Source organism: Cherax quadricarinatus, chromosome 79 (assembly GCF_038502225.1).
Source record: "Cherax quadricarinatus isolate ZL_2023a chromosome 79, ASM3850222v1, whole genome shotgun sequence".
NCBI classification, from domain to species: domain Eukaryota; kingdom Metazoa; phylum Arthropoda; class Malacostraca; order Decapoda; family Parastacidae; genus Cherax; species Cherax quadricarinatus.
The window spans coordinates 14732310-14744922 of record NC_091370.1 but is presented as its reverse complement, the minus strand read 5'-3'; the positions used below and the strand labels follow the sequence as shown (position 1 = coordinate 14744922).

General features: G+C 42.3%; 1 protein-coding gene and 1 long non-coding RNA gene across 2 annotated transcripts in view; both read left to right on the top strand.

The window, feature by feature from the left end:
* The window catches only part of LOC128702691 (uncharacterized), a 38689-nt gene extending 36046 nt beyond the window's left edge, over positions 1-2643 (top strand). The window contains exon 3 of the long non-coding RNA XR_008409149.2: positions 1754-2643. This is a non-coding gene — a long non-coding RNA (uncharacterized lncRNA). The remainder of the gene's footprint in view (positions 1-1753) is intronic.
* A 3764-nt stretch (positions 2644-6407) lies between these two features.
* On the top strand, positions 6408-10580 carry LOC128702687 (phosphoenolpyruvate carboxykinase, cytosolic [GTP]). The gene is made up of 3 exons (XM_053797061.1): positions 6408-6567; positions 7995-8115; positions 8480-10580. The coding sequence occupies exons 1-3, from the start codon at positions 6521-6523 to the stop codon at positions 10277-10279; spliced, it is 1968 nt and encodes a 655-aa protein (XP_053653036.1). The 5' UTR covers positions 6408-6520; the 3' UTR covers positions 10280-10580.
* Positions 10581-12613: the final 2033 nt, after the last annotated feature.

Sequence of the window (12613 nt, the reverse complement as noted above, 5' to 3'; positions counted from 1 at the left end):
CCTCTACCTCCACTTCCTCTACCTCTGCTTCCTCTACCTCCACTTCCTCTACCTCTGCTTCCTCTACCTCCACTTCCTCTACCTCCACTTCCTCTACCTCCACTTCCTCCTGGCCCTCTTCTTGCTCAGTTTCCACTGTCTTCATTTTCTCCTCTGCTCCGCCCTCCATTACTCTCTCCTTTCCCCATTTCCCTGATACAGGTTACAGGATCTGGCCACTGACGTCACCACAGGTGGGAGATTAATAACCACAATACAGAATTATTCCCGGGAATTATTATTCTGGGGAGTATTATCCAAGGATTACTTTGGTGAAGCTGTTTGCTGTTAAAGCTGCCTTTTTGCTGCTCGTGTGCTGTCCCACGCGAACTTTAGTGTTTCTCGTTGTAGTAATGTCCTCAAGGGAGTATTCAAGGAGGCCCCTTAATGCTGGTGAGGGGCTCATGATCCAAGGCGTTGGAGCTTCTCTTCCTTGGATCGAATCGGAATGCCTTCCATTTCCCCAGGTGCTGTACAGAGTGCTCCCCATGATTATAATAATAACAATATTATTATTATTATTATTATTATTATTAATCAGTATCGGTAAAATTGCCAATACCGAAACAATTTTCGGTTGATACCGATAATTTTCCTATAGTCATTATAATTATAGTCATTATAATTTTTTTTCTTAAATTATAATGACTATGTTCAATACATAAGGGAATGCTTATTGCACAATGGATATTAAAAAACACAGGAAGGTTAAATACTAAGAAATTTAATGTCTCTGGTTACTAGTTATCAAAGGCACTTGTCAATAGTGTGTGTGTGTACTTACCTAGTTGAGGTTGCAGGGGTCGAATCCAAGCTCCTGGTTTGTGTGTGTGTGTGTGTGTGTACTCACCTATTTGTGGTTGCAGGGGTCGATTCACAGCTCCTGGCCCCGCCTCTTCGCCTGTATGTGTCTTTTCACAATAAAACTCACAATAATCAAGTAAAATAAATCAAAACGAGACAATAAAACGAACATAAAAAAACTGGATGGCTTTGATGAAGTTATGGACGTGTTGGCGACGCAATCTGAAGTCAAGGCAGTGGGAGGTGAGGAGGTCAGGTCACGTCATGTGTGTTATGAAGATCACATCATTTGACAATGTACTGAGAGTTAATTCTATTTCTCAAGCACTACAGGTAAATTCATTTAGGTACAGGTACACATACAGTTACATAAATTATCATACATAGCTGCATGTGTGTAGATTACCTTGGATAACCCCCAAAAAAGTCATTGTGACTTATTTCGATTGGGGTCCTTGAGTTTAGCGCTTCCCAATAATAATAATAATAATAATAATGAAAATATCTCATCAAGGTAGATATTTAGAAATAGTTGGGAATAACTAGGATCAGTTATGTAAAAAAAAATTTTTCCATTCACATACAGTATTAAAAAATATGTTAAAATTGTCTGATGCATAATTTAGCAACAATAAATGCCAAGGCCGGGTCACCACTACTTGGAAAAGACCCGGGCCGGGAGAATACCGGCGAATAAAAAAAAAAAAAATCGTCTCAGCATGCTAAACATCCATCATACTCGTCCTAATTCAGTAAACACTGAAGCAACACGTCTGTCCTAACATATTGAAAACATGCAACATACATGCTAACACAATACCCAACACAGTACATTCATCCTAACATTTCTAACACCTGACACACCCGTCCTAACACACTAAACGCTCTGAATCAAACATTATTTCTTCAGGGTCAAGCCAAATTGCTTCATGGAGAGAGGAACTTTCCACCACCCGCGCAGGCGCAGTGCGACGCGGAAGGTACAACCGGCCAGTGGACACTGAACATGAAGAGACTTTATTGTAGTTAGGGCAGGTAAAGGCGTCTGTGGGAGGAGGGTGAGGATTAAGTTTATTTAGGTACAGGTATACATAAATACAGTTACACAAATTATCATACATGTGTAAATTACCTTAGACCAAAAAAGTCACACAGTGACATTTCATTGGGGTTCCTTAGCAGTAATATCTTTATTTCTAAAAGTACATGTACAAGGTATACAGGCCTAACTGACATCAATGACTTACTACTACATAGAAAGCCGCTTGTTATGCAGAGCATTTCAGGCAAATTAGGTAAATTTTATCCCAGGGTGCGACCCACACCAGTCAACTAACACCCAGGTACCCACTTCACTGATGAGTGAACATGGACAACCGGTGTAAGGAAACACGCCGGGAATCGAACCCGGACGCTCACCGTATGAAGCGAGAGCTTTTGCCACCATGCCACGGGCCTGGTGTGGGAATTTAGAGGTAGATAGCAAGGTAGTGATAAGAGAATCTCCAGTTACCGAAGGTGGATGTTACAAGAATCAGGACCTCGTGAGGTGGGGCCGAACAATGAGCAGCCGAGGGTCTTCGGGAGCCGGGACCCTGTGAGACAGAGGCAACCACGGAGTGGGTCCGTGTACATTGCGTCATGGCCAGGTTTTTGTGGACCAGGCGGACTATCCTCGGGGCTAATTAAATTTTGACACCGCTCTTCCTCTCACACCCAGGAGACAGCCACTCGTATTATCAGAATCAGCAGCGGTAAATATATAAAGGACCCCAATGAAAATAATCAAAGGACCCCAATGGAAATAAGTCACTCTCTGACTTTTTTGGGTTATCCTAGGTTCTCTACACATATGCTGCTATGTATGATAATTCTATGTAACTGTATTTGTGTATACGTGAATAAACTTACTTATAAATAAACCTATCAACAGCACCAAATTCAGTAGCACGAACAGCACCAGATTCAGTAGCAAGAGCAGCACCAGATTCAGTAGCACGAACAGCACCAGATTCAGTAGCACGAACAGCACCAGATTCAGTAGCACGAACAGCACAGATTCAGTAGCACGAACAGCACAGATTCAGTAGCACGAACAGCACCAGATTCAGTAGCACGAACAGCACCAGATTCAGTAGCACGAATAGCACAGATTCAGTAGCACGAACAGCACAGATTCAGTAGCACGAACAGCACCAGATTCAGTAGCACGAACAGCACAGATTCAGTAGCACGAACAACACAGATTCAGTAGCACGAACAGCACCAGATTCAGTAGCACGAACAGCACCAGATTCAGTAGCACGAACAGCACAGATTCAGTAGCACGAACAGCACAGATTCAGTAGCACGAACAGCACCAGATTCAGTAGCACGAACAGCACAGATTCAGTAGCACGAACAGCTCCAGATTCAGTAGCACGAACAGCACCAGATTCAGTAGCACGAACAGCAAATTCAGTAGCACGAACAGCACCAGATTCAATAACACGAACAGCACAGATTCAGTAGCACGAACAGCACAGATTCAGTAGCACGAACAGCACCAGATTCAGTAGTACGAATAGCACCAGATTCAGTAGCACGAACAGCACAGATTCAGTAGCACGAACAGCACCAGATTCAGTAGCACGAACAGCACCAGATTCAGTAACACGAACAGCACCAGATTCAGTAGCTCGAGCAGCACCAGATTCAGTAGCACGAACAGCACCAGATTCAGTAGCACGAACAACACCAGATTCAGTAGCACGAACAGCACAGATTCAGTAGCACGAACAGCACCAGATTCAGTAGCACGAACAGCACCAGATTCAGTAGCACGAACAGCACTAGGTTCAGTAGCACGAACAGCACAGATTCAGTAGCACGAACAGCACAGATTCAGTAGCACGAACAGCACAGATTCAGTAGCACGAACAGCACAGATTCAGTAGCACGAACAGCACCAGATTCAGTAGCACGAACAGCACCATATTCAGTAGCACGAGCAGCACCAGATTCAGTAGCACGAACAGCACCAGATTCAGTAGCACGAACAGCACCAGATTCAGTAGCACGAACAGCACCAGATTCAGTAGCACGAATAGCACAGATTCAGTAGCACGAACAGCACCAGGTTCAGTAACATCAGTGCTAGCAGCACCAACCACCTGTAACAGCAAATGTAGTAGACAGAATTATCATATTTACAAAAAAAAATGAATTCGTATTTATTATTATTATTATTATTATTATTATTATTATTATTATTATTATTATTATACTCACAGAAAACCCTAAGCCCAAAAAGGATATTACAATGCCTAATTAATGAGGTAATCAGGTTTGATCCGAGGATGTAAAGGGTAGCTCCCGCGCCTATGGTCAAGAGCCCTTCACCAAGATCACTTCATCCCCTCTCCCTTGAAGGGTTTCACGCTATAGTAATAAACCGGACTTAAAAAATGCACTAAATTACTTCGAGTTCTAAAATCCCATATGTCCTCTTAACAGGATTTATACATGAATGACTTGGCGTCGCTTAACGTGACGAAATTTAACCACTGTATATTACACAGTGAGAAAAGTTTTTTTTTTTTTTTTTTTTTTTTTTGGGGGGGGGTGCGCCCCTCAAGGGAAGTTCCTTGCGCTGGTGAGGGGCTCTTGATTTAGGGAATTGGATCTGTGCTTCAGTTCCCTGAATTGAGCCGGAATACTTTCCACTCCCTCCCCCACATGCGCTGTATAATCCTATGGGTTTAGCGCTCCACATGATTATAATAATTTTTTGGGGCGATGTTGGTGGCAAGTAGGGAACCACCGGGAATTGATTGGGGTCTCAGATGAGTGCAGCATTGGGGTTATGGTGAGGATGGTGTTCCTGATGAACATCGTGAATGAGGATAGTCGGCTGAGCCAGGTACAGTCGACAGTGATGACGGTCCTTGTACCGAAGGGCAAGGAACAAGTGAAGATCAGCTATATTTCACTCGTGTGGACTATAAACTCTTTGATAAGGTGTTAAGGGAACCGGAATGCGTAGTGAGTTAGGCGATCGCACCGGGCCAGTATGTTATCCCGGTAAGTTAATATCAGGCAAATCAGGGAATGGGTGGGGATTGAACCCATGGCATGAGTCCTAAAACTCACAGACCAGGATATAGGTGACGGGAGGGAGGGGTGCTTTGTTCATCCTGGATTGGTAGGGACACATGATTCAGTAGGGTGGAGAACTTTGAATAATATTTTTCTTTGGTATGTGATTTTTTTTTATGGAAATGACAAGGTAGAGGCAAGGATCAAGAATTCTCAAAAGGGTGTAATGTAGCATTTTTAACCACTTGCAGGAACTCCGTCTTCACTGCCTGACTATCTTACAAAGGGTCATTGCAGTTAATAAGATGGAAAAATTTTGTGTTATGTAATATTTATAGTACAGGATCGTATTGATACATATTGTCAAGTCTTATAAATATGATTCGCACATGTTGTCAGATTCCTTAATGTTATTCATCATTAATTTTATTCATTATATGTAGCGACGTTTCGGTAATTATGAAAACTCATTGTTTAAAGTGCCAGCAGTGCTATAATGTATGTATTTTTGTGTGTATTATTTTGTGTGTGTAATGCATTTAACTTCATTACGTATCAGCTTCAGTTAACTGTGTTGTAAGTAAATGTGGCTGATGCCACAGTTTATATCAAAGTACAGTACATGACCCGTAGTAGCGCCTGGGAAATGGGAGGCAATCAGGTTCAGTCTAAGGAAGCAGAGGGCAAATAGTTCCAGTATCAAGGAATCTCCCTCGATGGTATTTTATTGTTGCACCTGTCTTATGTATGTTGATGTTTTAAATAAAAGAAACAGGTGCAGACGTTAATATATATTCGGACAGAAAATCCTTACATATTGTACATCGTGGTCAGTGACCTGTAGCCTAGTCATACTAGTCAAAAAAAATACTTTAGTTCTTAAAATAGGGATTAAACTTTCAAAGTGTATATATACTGAAAACGTACATATCTCTGTGCAGTGGCGCAGCTACGGAGAAGGGTAGGCCAAGAAATTTCACATGTATGCTGTATACTCCCTCCCAGAATGAAAACTTTGCTGTAGCAACGTTCTCTGTTGTATAAGGCTAAGGTTTAATGACCATAGTACACGGTAAGAAGGAGTTATTCTTTGATCATCTTGGAAGGATGTATTATGTAGTTGACAAGTGTGTTGCATCAGCCATGTTAGAGTGGAGGTGTGTCCCTCTCAACCAATCAGCTTCCGCCATTCCGGGGGCTCGGCCCTCTCCCCAGCCAATCACGCTTCAGCAACTGATGTGTGAGATGCTCCTATCAGCTTCGATTGCTTAAATATATATGTACATCTTTTTGCTGTTATAACGAATCTTTAAAGTGATAAAAAATATAATTAAAGAATATCGCAGCGTTTATTACATCAGACTAATGGAAAAGATAGTAGTCAATCATGATAGGATAAAGAAATCTTATCTTAAGCTCAAAGTCCGCAGTCCAACATCATAATGACGTCAGTTGGCAGCAAGACTATTTAAGCAGCCGACGCGGGCGACCACGTTACTCTCCATCCACTTACCATCTTGGGTTGACTAGCTATGGTCATAGTTGAACATCTGGGCCTCGCCACCAATCGTTATTATCATCGTCCAGAAGCTTCGCCAACATGGTTCTCAGTAACAACACTAACAACAATATTGCGCAGGAAGCCAGGTGGGTCCTCTTATACAGAGTAGTTTTAAAATTATTTTTTTTTTATTGCAGGAACATGTGAAATGCGAGTTTTGTCTTTATTATTATTGATAAATGGAAGTCTCCATTTATTAGTTTTTTACTCTCATTTAAGTAGCTTAATAACTGTAAATCATTTATTTACTAATAGGTCACACCGTGATGTGGAACACTGCTTAATTTTTTGTATATCCATTTTTTCTAACTTTTCACTATCCATTTTAACAGTAGAAAGGAGTCTTACATTTCCTCTACGGCGGACTTCCCGGCAGTCTTAATAGCGCGAACTATATTTTAAAACTAAATCAATGGACCAGCTATGACGGATATTTGTTACTATGTTTCTTCAAGGCGTCATTGAATGACAAACTTGAAACAATTCTTTGAGACAGTAGATTTAAGCTTTATAAAGTTTTTTGTTGCTACTGTCTTATTAATTTGCCAAATTTATTTTACATCCAACGATCGTGTATCACTTCCCCCACTAATAGCAAATTTGCTTAAGTATATCCAACACTAAAAGTGTACTTAGCTAGCAGTGGTGCATTGTACTAAAAATTACAATGCAGCCGGGCCTTGATGCATACATTGGTTTGCGTGCGGCTGGCACCAATAGCTGGGTCAGTCAATAACCGAGAGATGATCTGAGACTGGGCCACTGGGCGGTGACTCCCAAAACCGATTACAGGTAGCAATGTAATTTCCACTTCTTCGAAGCTTTATGGGTATGTAGTTACTCTGTACATAGCACAAGGAGCTTTAAATTGTTAGCCAAATGTTTATTCCCATCAAGTCCATCTTTATTTCGAATCGAATACCAAAAAAAAAAAAAAAATCACGAAAACATCCATATCAAAACTAGTAAGAACGGTAAAGGGAAGCAGGAACGTTCAGTACGGAATGGAGCAATTTCTGGGTTCTTAACCCCTATCTAGCCTATTTACAGGCTTTCACCATTTCCTGACCCCAGATATACGTCTATAGGTATGTCATGACCCCAGATATATATCTATAGGTATATCACGAATATATAAAAATCACCTTGAATCAATTTTATCGCTTATCGACCCCTTAACGAAGATTCCTTGACTAATGAAGGGCTCACCGTCCAAGGAATTGGAGCTACCCTCCCCTTAAATCTACTCTGAAAGCCTCCTGTTTCCCAAGAGTCTGCGACTCCTACGGGTTGAGCTCTCTCTATGGATGTAATGTTATGACTAGAAAATGAATATAATTAAGTCACCAACGTGAATAATATCCTGTCTGGGCAAGGTGGATATTTTTTTTTTTAAGTTTCCTCATAGAATACCGTACTTCCAAGTCCACATCGCGGACTTGCTAAATGTTACGTTCAAATTTAACTTGTCGGACAGTGCAAAATAATGGCAAATTTCTCTTTTTTTCTTCAGGTTGACCAGCATGCTGAGTGAGGCCTCGAGAGTCGCCTCTGAGGCGGCCAAAAAGAACATAGACTTCCAGAGTAGAAGTTTGTCAGTCATCTACGGCAAACTTGTTAACCTAAAACCCAAGGTTGGTACATATTTTTTCCTATTCATTATATATATATATATATATATATATATATATATATATATATATATATATATATATAATGTGTGTACATGTATATGTATGTATGCATATATATATGCATGCAGAACAACCACTGAAAAAGTAGTGAAATTCGAAGCACTTAAGTAATTTATCATATTATCAAGGACTACAGTTCCTTGATAATGTAAGAAATCACGAAAGCGCTTGGAATTTCACTTTCACAGTGGTTCTGTATATTGTGATATCACTTGTTTACTGTGCTCTTGTTTAATTTAAATTGTTGAAATAACTGTTATAATATATTTAACCTAAAGTAATTAGAATGTATAATTGTCAACAGGTGCGAAATTTCGTGGAGGAGAGTGCTCGTCTGTGTAGGCCGGCAAATTTGCATATATGCGATGGCAGCGAACGCGAGATGAGACATCTGTTAAACGTGATGCAGCAGGCTGGCATGATAGAACATCTCCCCAAGTATAAGAACTGCTGGTTGGCCCGCACTGACCCCGGAGATGTAGCTCGTGTGGAGAGCAAGACATTTATAGTCACTAAAGATCGAAGCGAGACCATCCCCACTCCGAAGGAGGGCGTGAAGGGCCTCCTGGGCAACTGGATGTCTCCTGAGGATCTGAGAGCTGCAGTCCAGGAGCGTTTCCCTGGCTGCATGGCCGGCAGGACCATGTACGTGGTGCCGTACTCTATGGGCCCTGTCGGTTCTCCACTCTCCAAGATTGGAGTGGAACTGACTGACTCTCCTTATGTTGTGGCCTCTATGCGCACCATGACACGGATGGGTGGTAAGGTGTTGGAAACTCTAGGTGAAGAAGACTTTGTAAAATGCCTCCATTCTGTTGGCTGCCCGCTGCCCCTCAAGAAACCTCTAGTCAACAACTGGCCTTGTGACCCGGCACGAACCATCGTCACCCACGTGCCTGATACTAACGAGATTATTTCATTCGGGTCAGGTTATGGAGGCAACTCACTGTTGGGAAAGAAGTGTTTTGCTCTGCGCATTGGTTCCACCATTGCCAGACGTGAGGGCTGGTTGGCGGAACACATGCTTATCCTGGGCATCACCAACCCTCAGGGTGTCAAGAAGTACATTGCTGCAGCTTTCCCTTCTGCATGTGGCAAGACCAACTTGGCTATGATGACACCCTCGCTGCCTGGTTACAAAGTGGAGTGTGTGGGAGACGACATCGCTTGGATGAAATTTGACGAGGATGGGGTGCTGCGTGCGATCAACCCCGAGAACGGATTTTTCGGCGTAGCTCCAGGCACCTCCATGCAAACCAATCCTGTGGCCATGAAGACTGTCCTCGCCAACACAATCTTTACCAACGTTGCCAGGACTAGTGATGGAGGAGTGTTCTGGGAAGGAATGGAGAAAGAGATCGCCAATGATGTGACTATCACATCATGGCTGGGAGACACTAATTGGAGTAAAGAATCTGGTAAACCAGCAGCTCATCCTAACTCCAGATTCTGCACGCCCGCCGGCCAGTGTCCCATCATTGACCCTGCGTGGGAAGATCCTAAGGGTGTACCCATTTCTGCAATTCTCTTCGGCGGACGACGACCCCAAGGAGTTCCTCTGGTGTACGAGGCGTACGACTGGAAGCACGGTGTGATGGTGGGAGCTGCCATGAGGTCTGAGGCAACAGCAGCAGCGGAACACAAGGGTAAGGTGATCATGCACGATCCCTTCGCCATGAGACCATTCTTCGGCTACAACTTTGGTCAGTACTTGCAGCATTGGTTGAGCATGGAGACCCGCACAGAGAAGCCTCTTCCCAAGATCTTCCATGTGAACTGGTTCCGTAAGAGCGAGAAAGGACGCTTCCTTTGGCCAGGTTTTGGGGAGAACGTGCGCGTCTTGGACTGGATCCTAAGGAGAGTTGACGGCGAAGATGTGGCCGAAGAGAGCGCTATAGGACTCTTGCCAAAGTATTCTTCTATCAATTTGTCTGGCCTGGATGAGGACGTTGATATGGACGAGTTGTTTAGTCTTCCCAAGGAGTTCTGGGAACAAGAAGTCCGCGATATTTCCAAGTACTTCAGTGAACAAGTTGGCGATGACCTTCCTAATGTGATAAGGGAGCAGCTGAAGCTACTTGAAAAGAAACTGGAGAAAATGTAGTTTATGGGAGGATAAACTTGCTCTTTATCAATGGCAAAACTGGTCGCCACGCGACCAACAGCTATAAGTCTGATCAAGAATCACTGGAGGTCTTGGGCTCCATCAAAATATTGTCTTGTTTAAGATTATCATTTCTCTCTCGTTTTATATGAATTTCCTAAGGTCATTTGGCACCACAATCTTTTTTTTTCTTTTGTAATAATCTACTTTTCTCAGCTGTGCTGGGTAATACTTTGCGCGGGTTTTACTGCGCCTGCTCTCCTGTATGATTTATCTTGAATAAACAATATTTTGCACTTTATATTGATATTGTCTCTATTGTTTGCTGAAATTTCCACATCTTCGATGAATTCTCACTAGGGCATATTTTTTTGCTTTCAGACAAAATGACTAATGTAAAGGTATATAGTTTTACCTTTAAAGTTTCACATGATCAGAGGAATTAACACCACTTCAGCATTTGAAAGCTTCAAGCTAATGATGTGTTTATGAACAAGTATAGTAAACGTGTATGTTTAAATCGAGGGAGATACATTTTTTTTTTCACTGTATACAAACCCTTTAAGGTGGGGGTGATGATCAGAGTAGCTGGAGCTACCCTCCACTCCCTCGGATCAGTCCTGATTGCCTCCCAGGTGTTATACTACCGTTAGTGCTTAGCGCTTTACAATAAATATAATGGAGAATCTTTGGTAAATTTTGTCATGTAAGTTAATTAAATTGAGTGTAGATCTTAAATTAAAATAAGGTTTAATTTTCGTCTCGCGAAGGCAATTTGATCAAATTTAATTGCCTTCTACACCCTGTGTGATCGAGTTTTATCTCTTCCCCATGTACAGTATATAACAATATAAGTTGGTTCCGCATTTGCCCTTTATGTGACTTTTTTTTCACAGGGTTTGATATGGTTAGGTTAAGGATTCCTAACTTTATTGACAAGCTAAGAGCTATTACCTACATCAGCTCATTTGAAACTATTTTTATTGTTATGGAATAAAGTAGGGAACAGGATGAAGTTGGAGCCATCTGTGGGCCAGCATTTTCATTTGGACAACTGACTATCTCGTTGACATCATAATGCTGTACGAATGTGTTCCAGACTCTAGTCATTCTGGGGATAAATGATCTTAAATGAAGTGATATTCTGGAGAAGGGTACAGCCAGAGTGAAGTTGCTGTTTTCTTCCCGCCTTGTGGTATAGAAGCTTGCTTCTCGCTGTCCTCGAAGTGGAGCCAAGTGTGATACTTTAGTTATGTTGGTCTTGTACATAACAGTAAGGCCACTCACATCCTTCCTGTGTTGAAAGCTTTGCTGAAATTACAGATCTTTCCAAGATGGGGTCCAGGCGAGGGATGAGACCTCCTGCTCTGTTCTCTACTCTGTTAAGCAGTCGCATTTGAGAGGGAGGGGGGGGGGCAGGCAAACCAAGAAAGTGGAGCATACTCATGGTGTGAGCATACTTGTGCCTCATACAGAATCTTGCAACCCCTACCGTCAAGCAGATGCGAAATACGTTGAAGTGCTGTAAGCTTCCTGGCCGCCTTGTTTGCAAGATTTACAACGTGGTTCTTCATGGTTAGTTTTGAGCCATATTTCACCCCAGGGATATCAACGTCTTCTCCAGGTACCAACACTCTCCATTCATACTACTGCTCAGGCATTAACATCATGGTGCCTAGAGACCATCATCATTTGTGTTTTCTCAGGTGCAAATGTTTCTTGCAGTAACATTTTCTCAGGTGCAAATGTTGCTTGCAGTAACATTTTCTCAGGTGCAAATGTTACTTGTCATCAGTTTCCCAAAGCTGATATAGCTCTTAGCTGGTGAATAATGTAGCTTAGAGCAGCTGTCAGAGTACAGTTGTCTAGAATGTTCTAGCCTACAAAAAACTGCTTTTATCCGTTTCGTTCTCTTTTCTTGCCCCTCGAGGAAGGTTCCTTGATGTTGGTGAGGGGCTCTTGATCTAGGTAATTGAATCTGTGCTCCAGTTCCCCGAATTAAGCCTGAATACCTTCCACATCCTCCCCCCACAGGCACTGTACAATCCTACGGGTTTAGCGCTTCCCCCTTGATTATAATAATAATATCTTGGCTCATATCTGATTGCCTCCCATCTCCTATTCCCCAAGCATTACATGACACATATTTTATATTGGCTTAGCGCTTCCCTTTGCATGTAATAATGTCAGTCTTTTGATTCAGATGGCGGTGGAGCTATTTTATTCATCATTACAAAAGCCAAACGTTTAATGACTCGTGTCTTAGTCAAATGATAACCTGCAAACTGGAAGTTCAGGTCACATGACCTCTCCCTTTCCCTGGCTTTTCGGGTT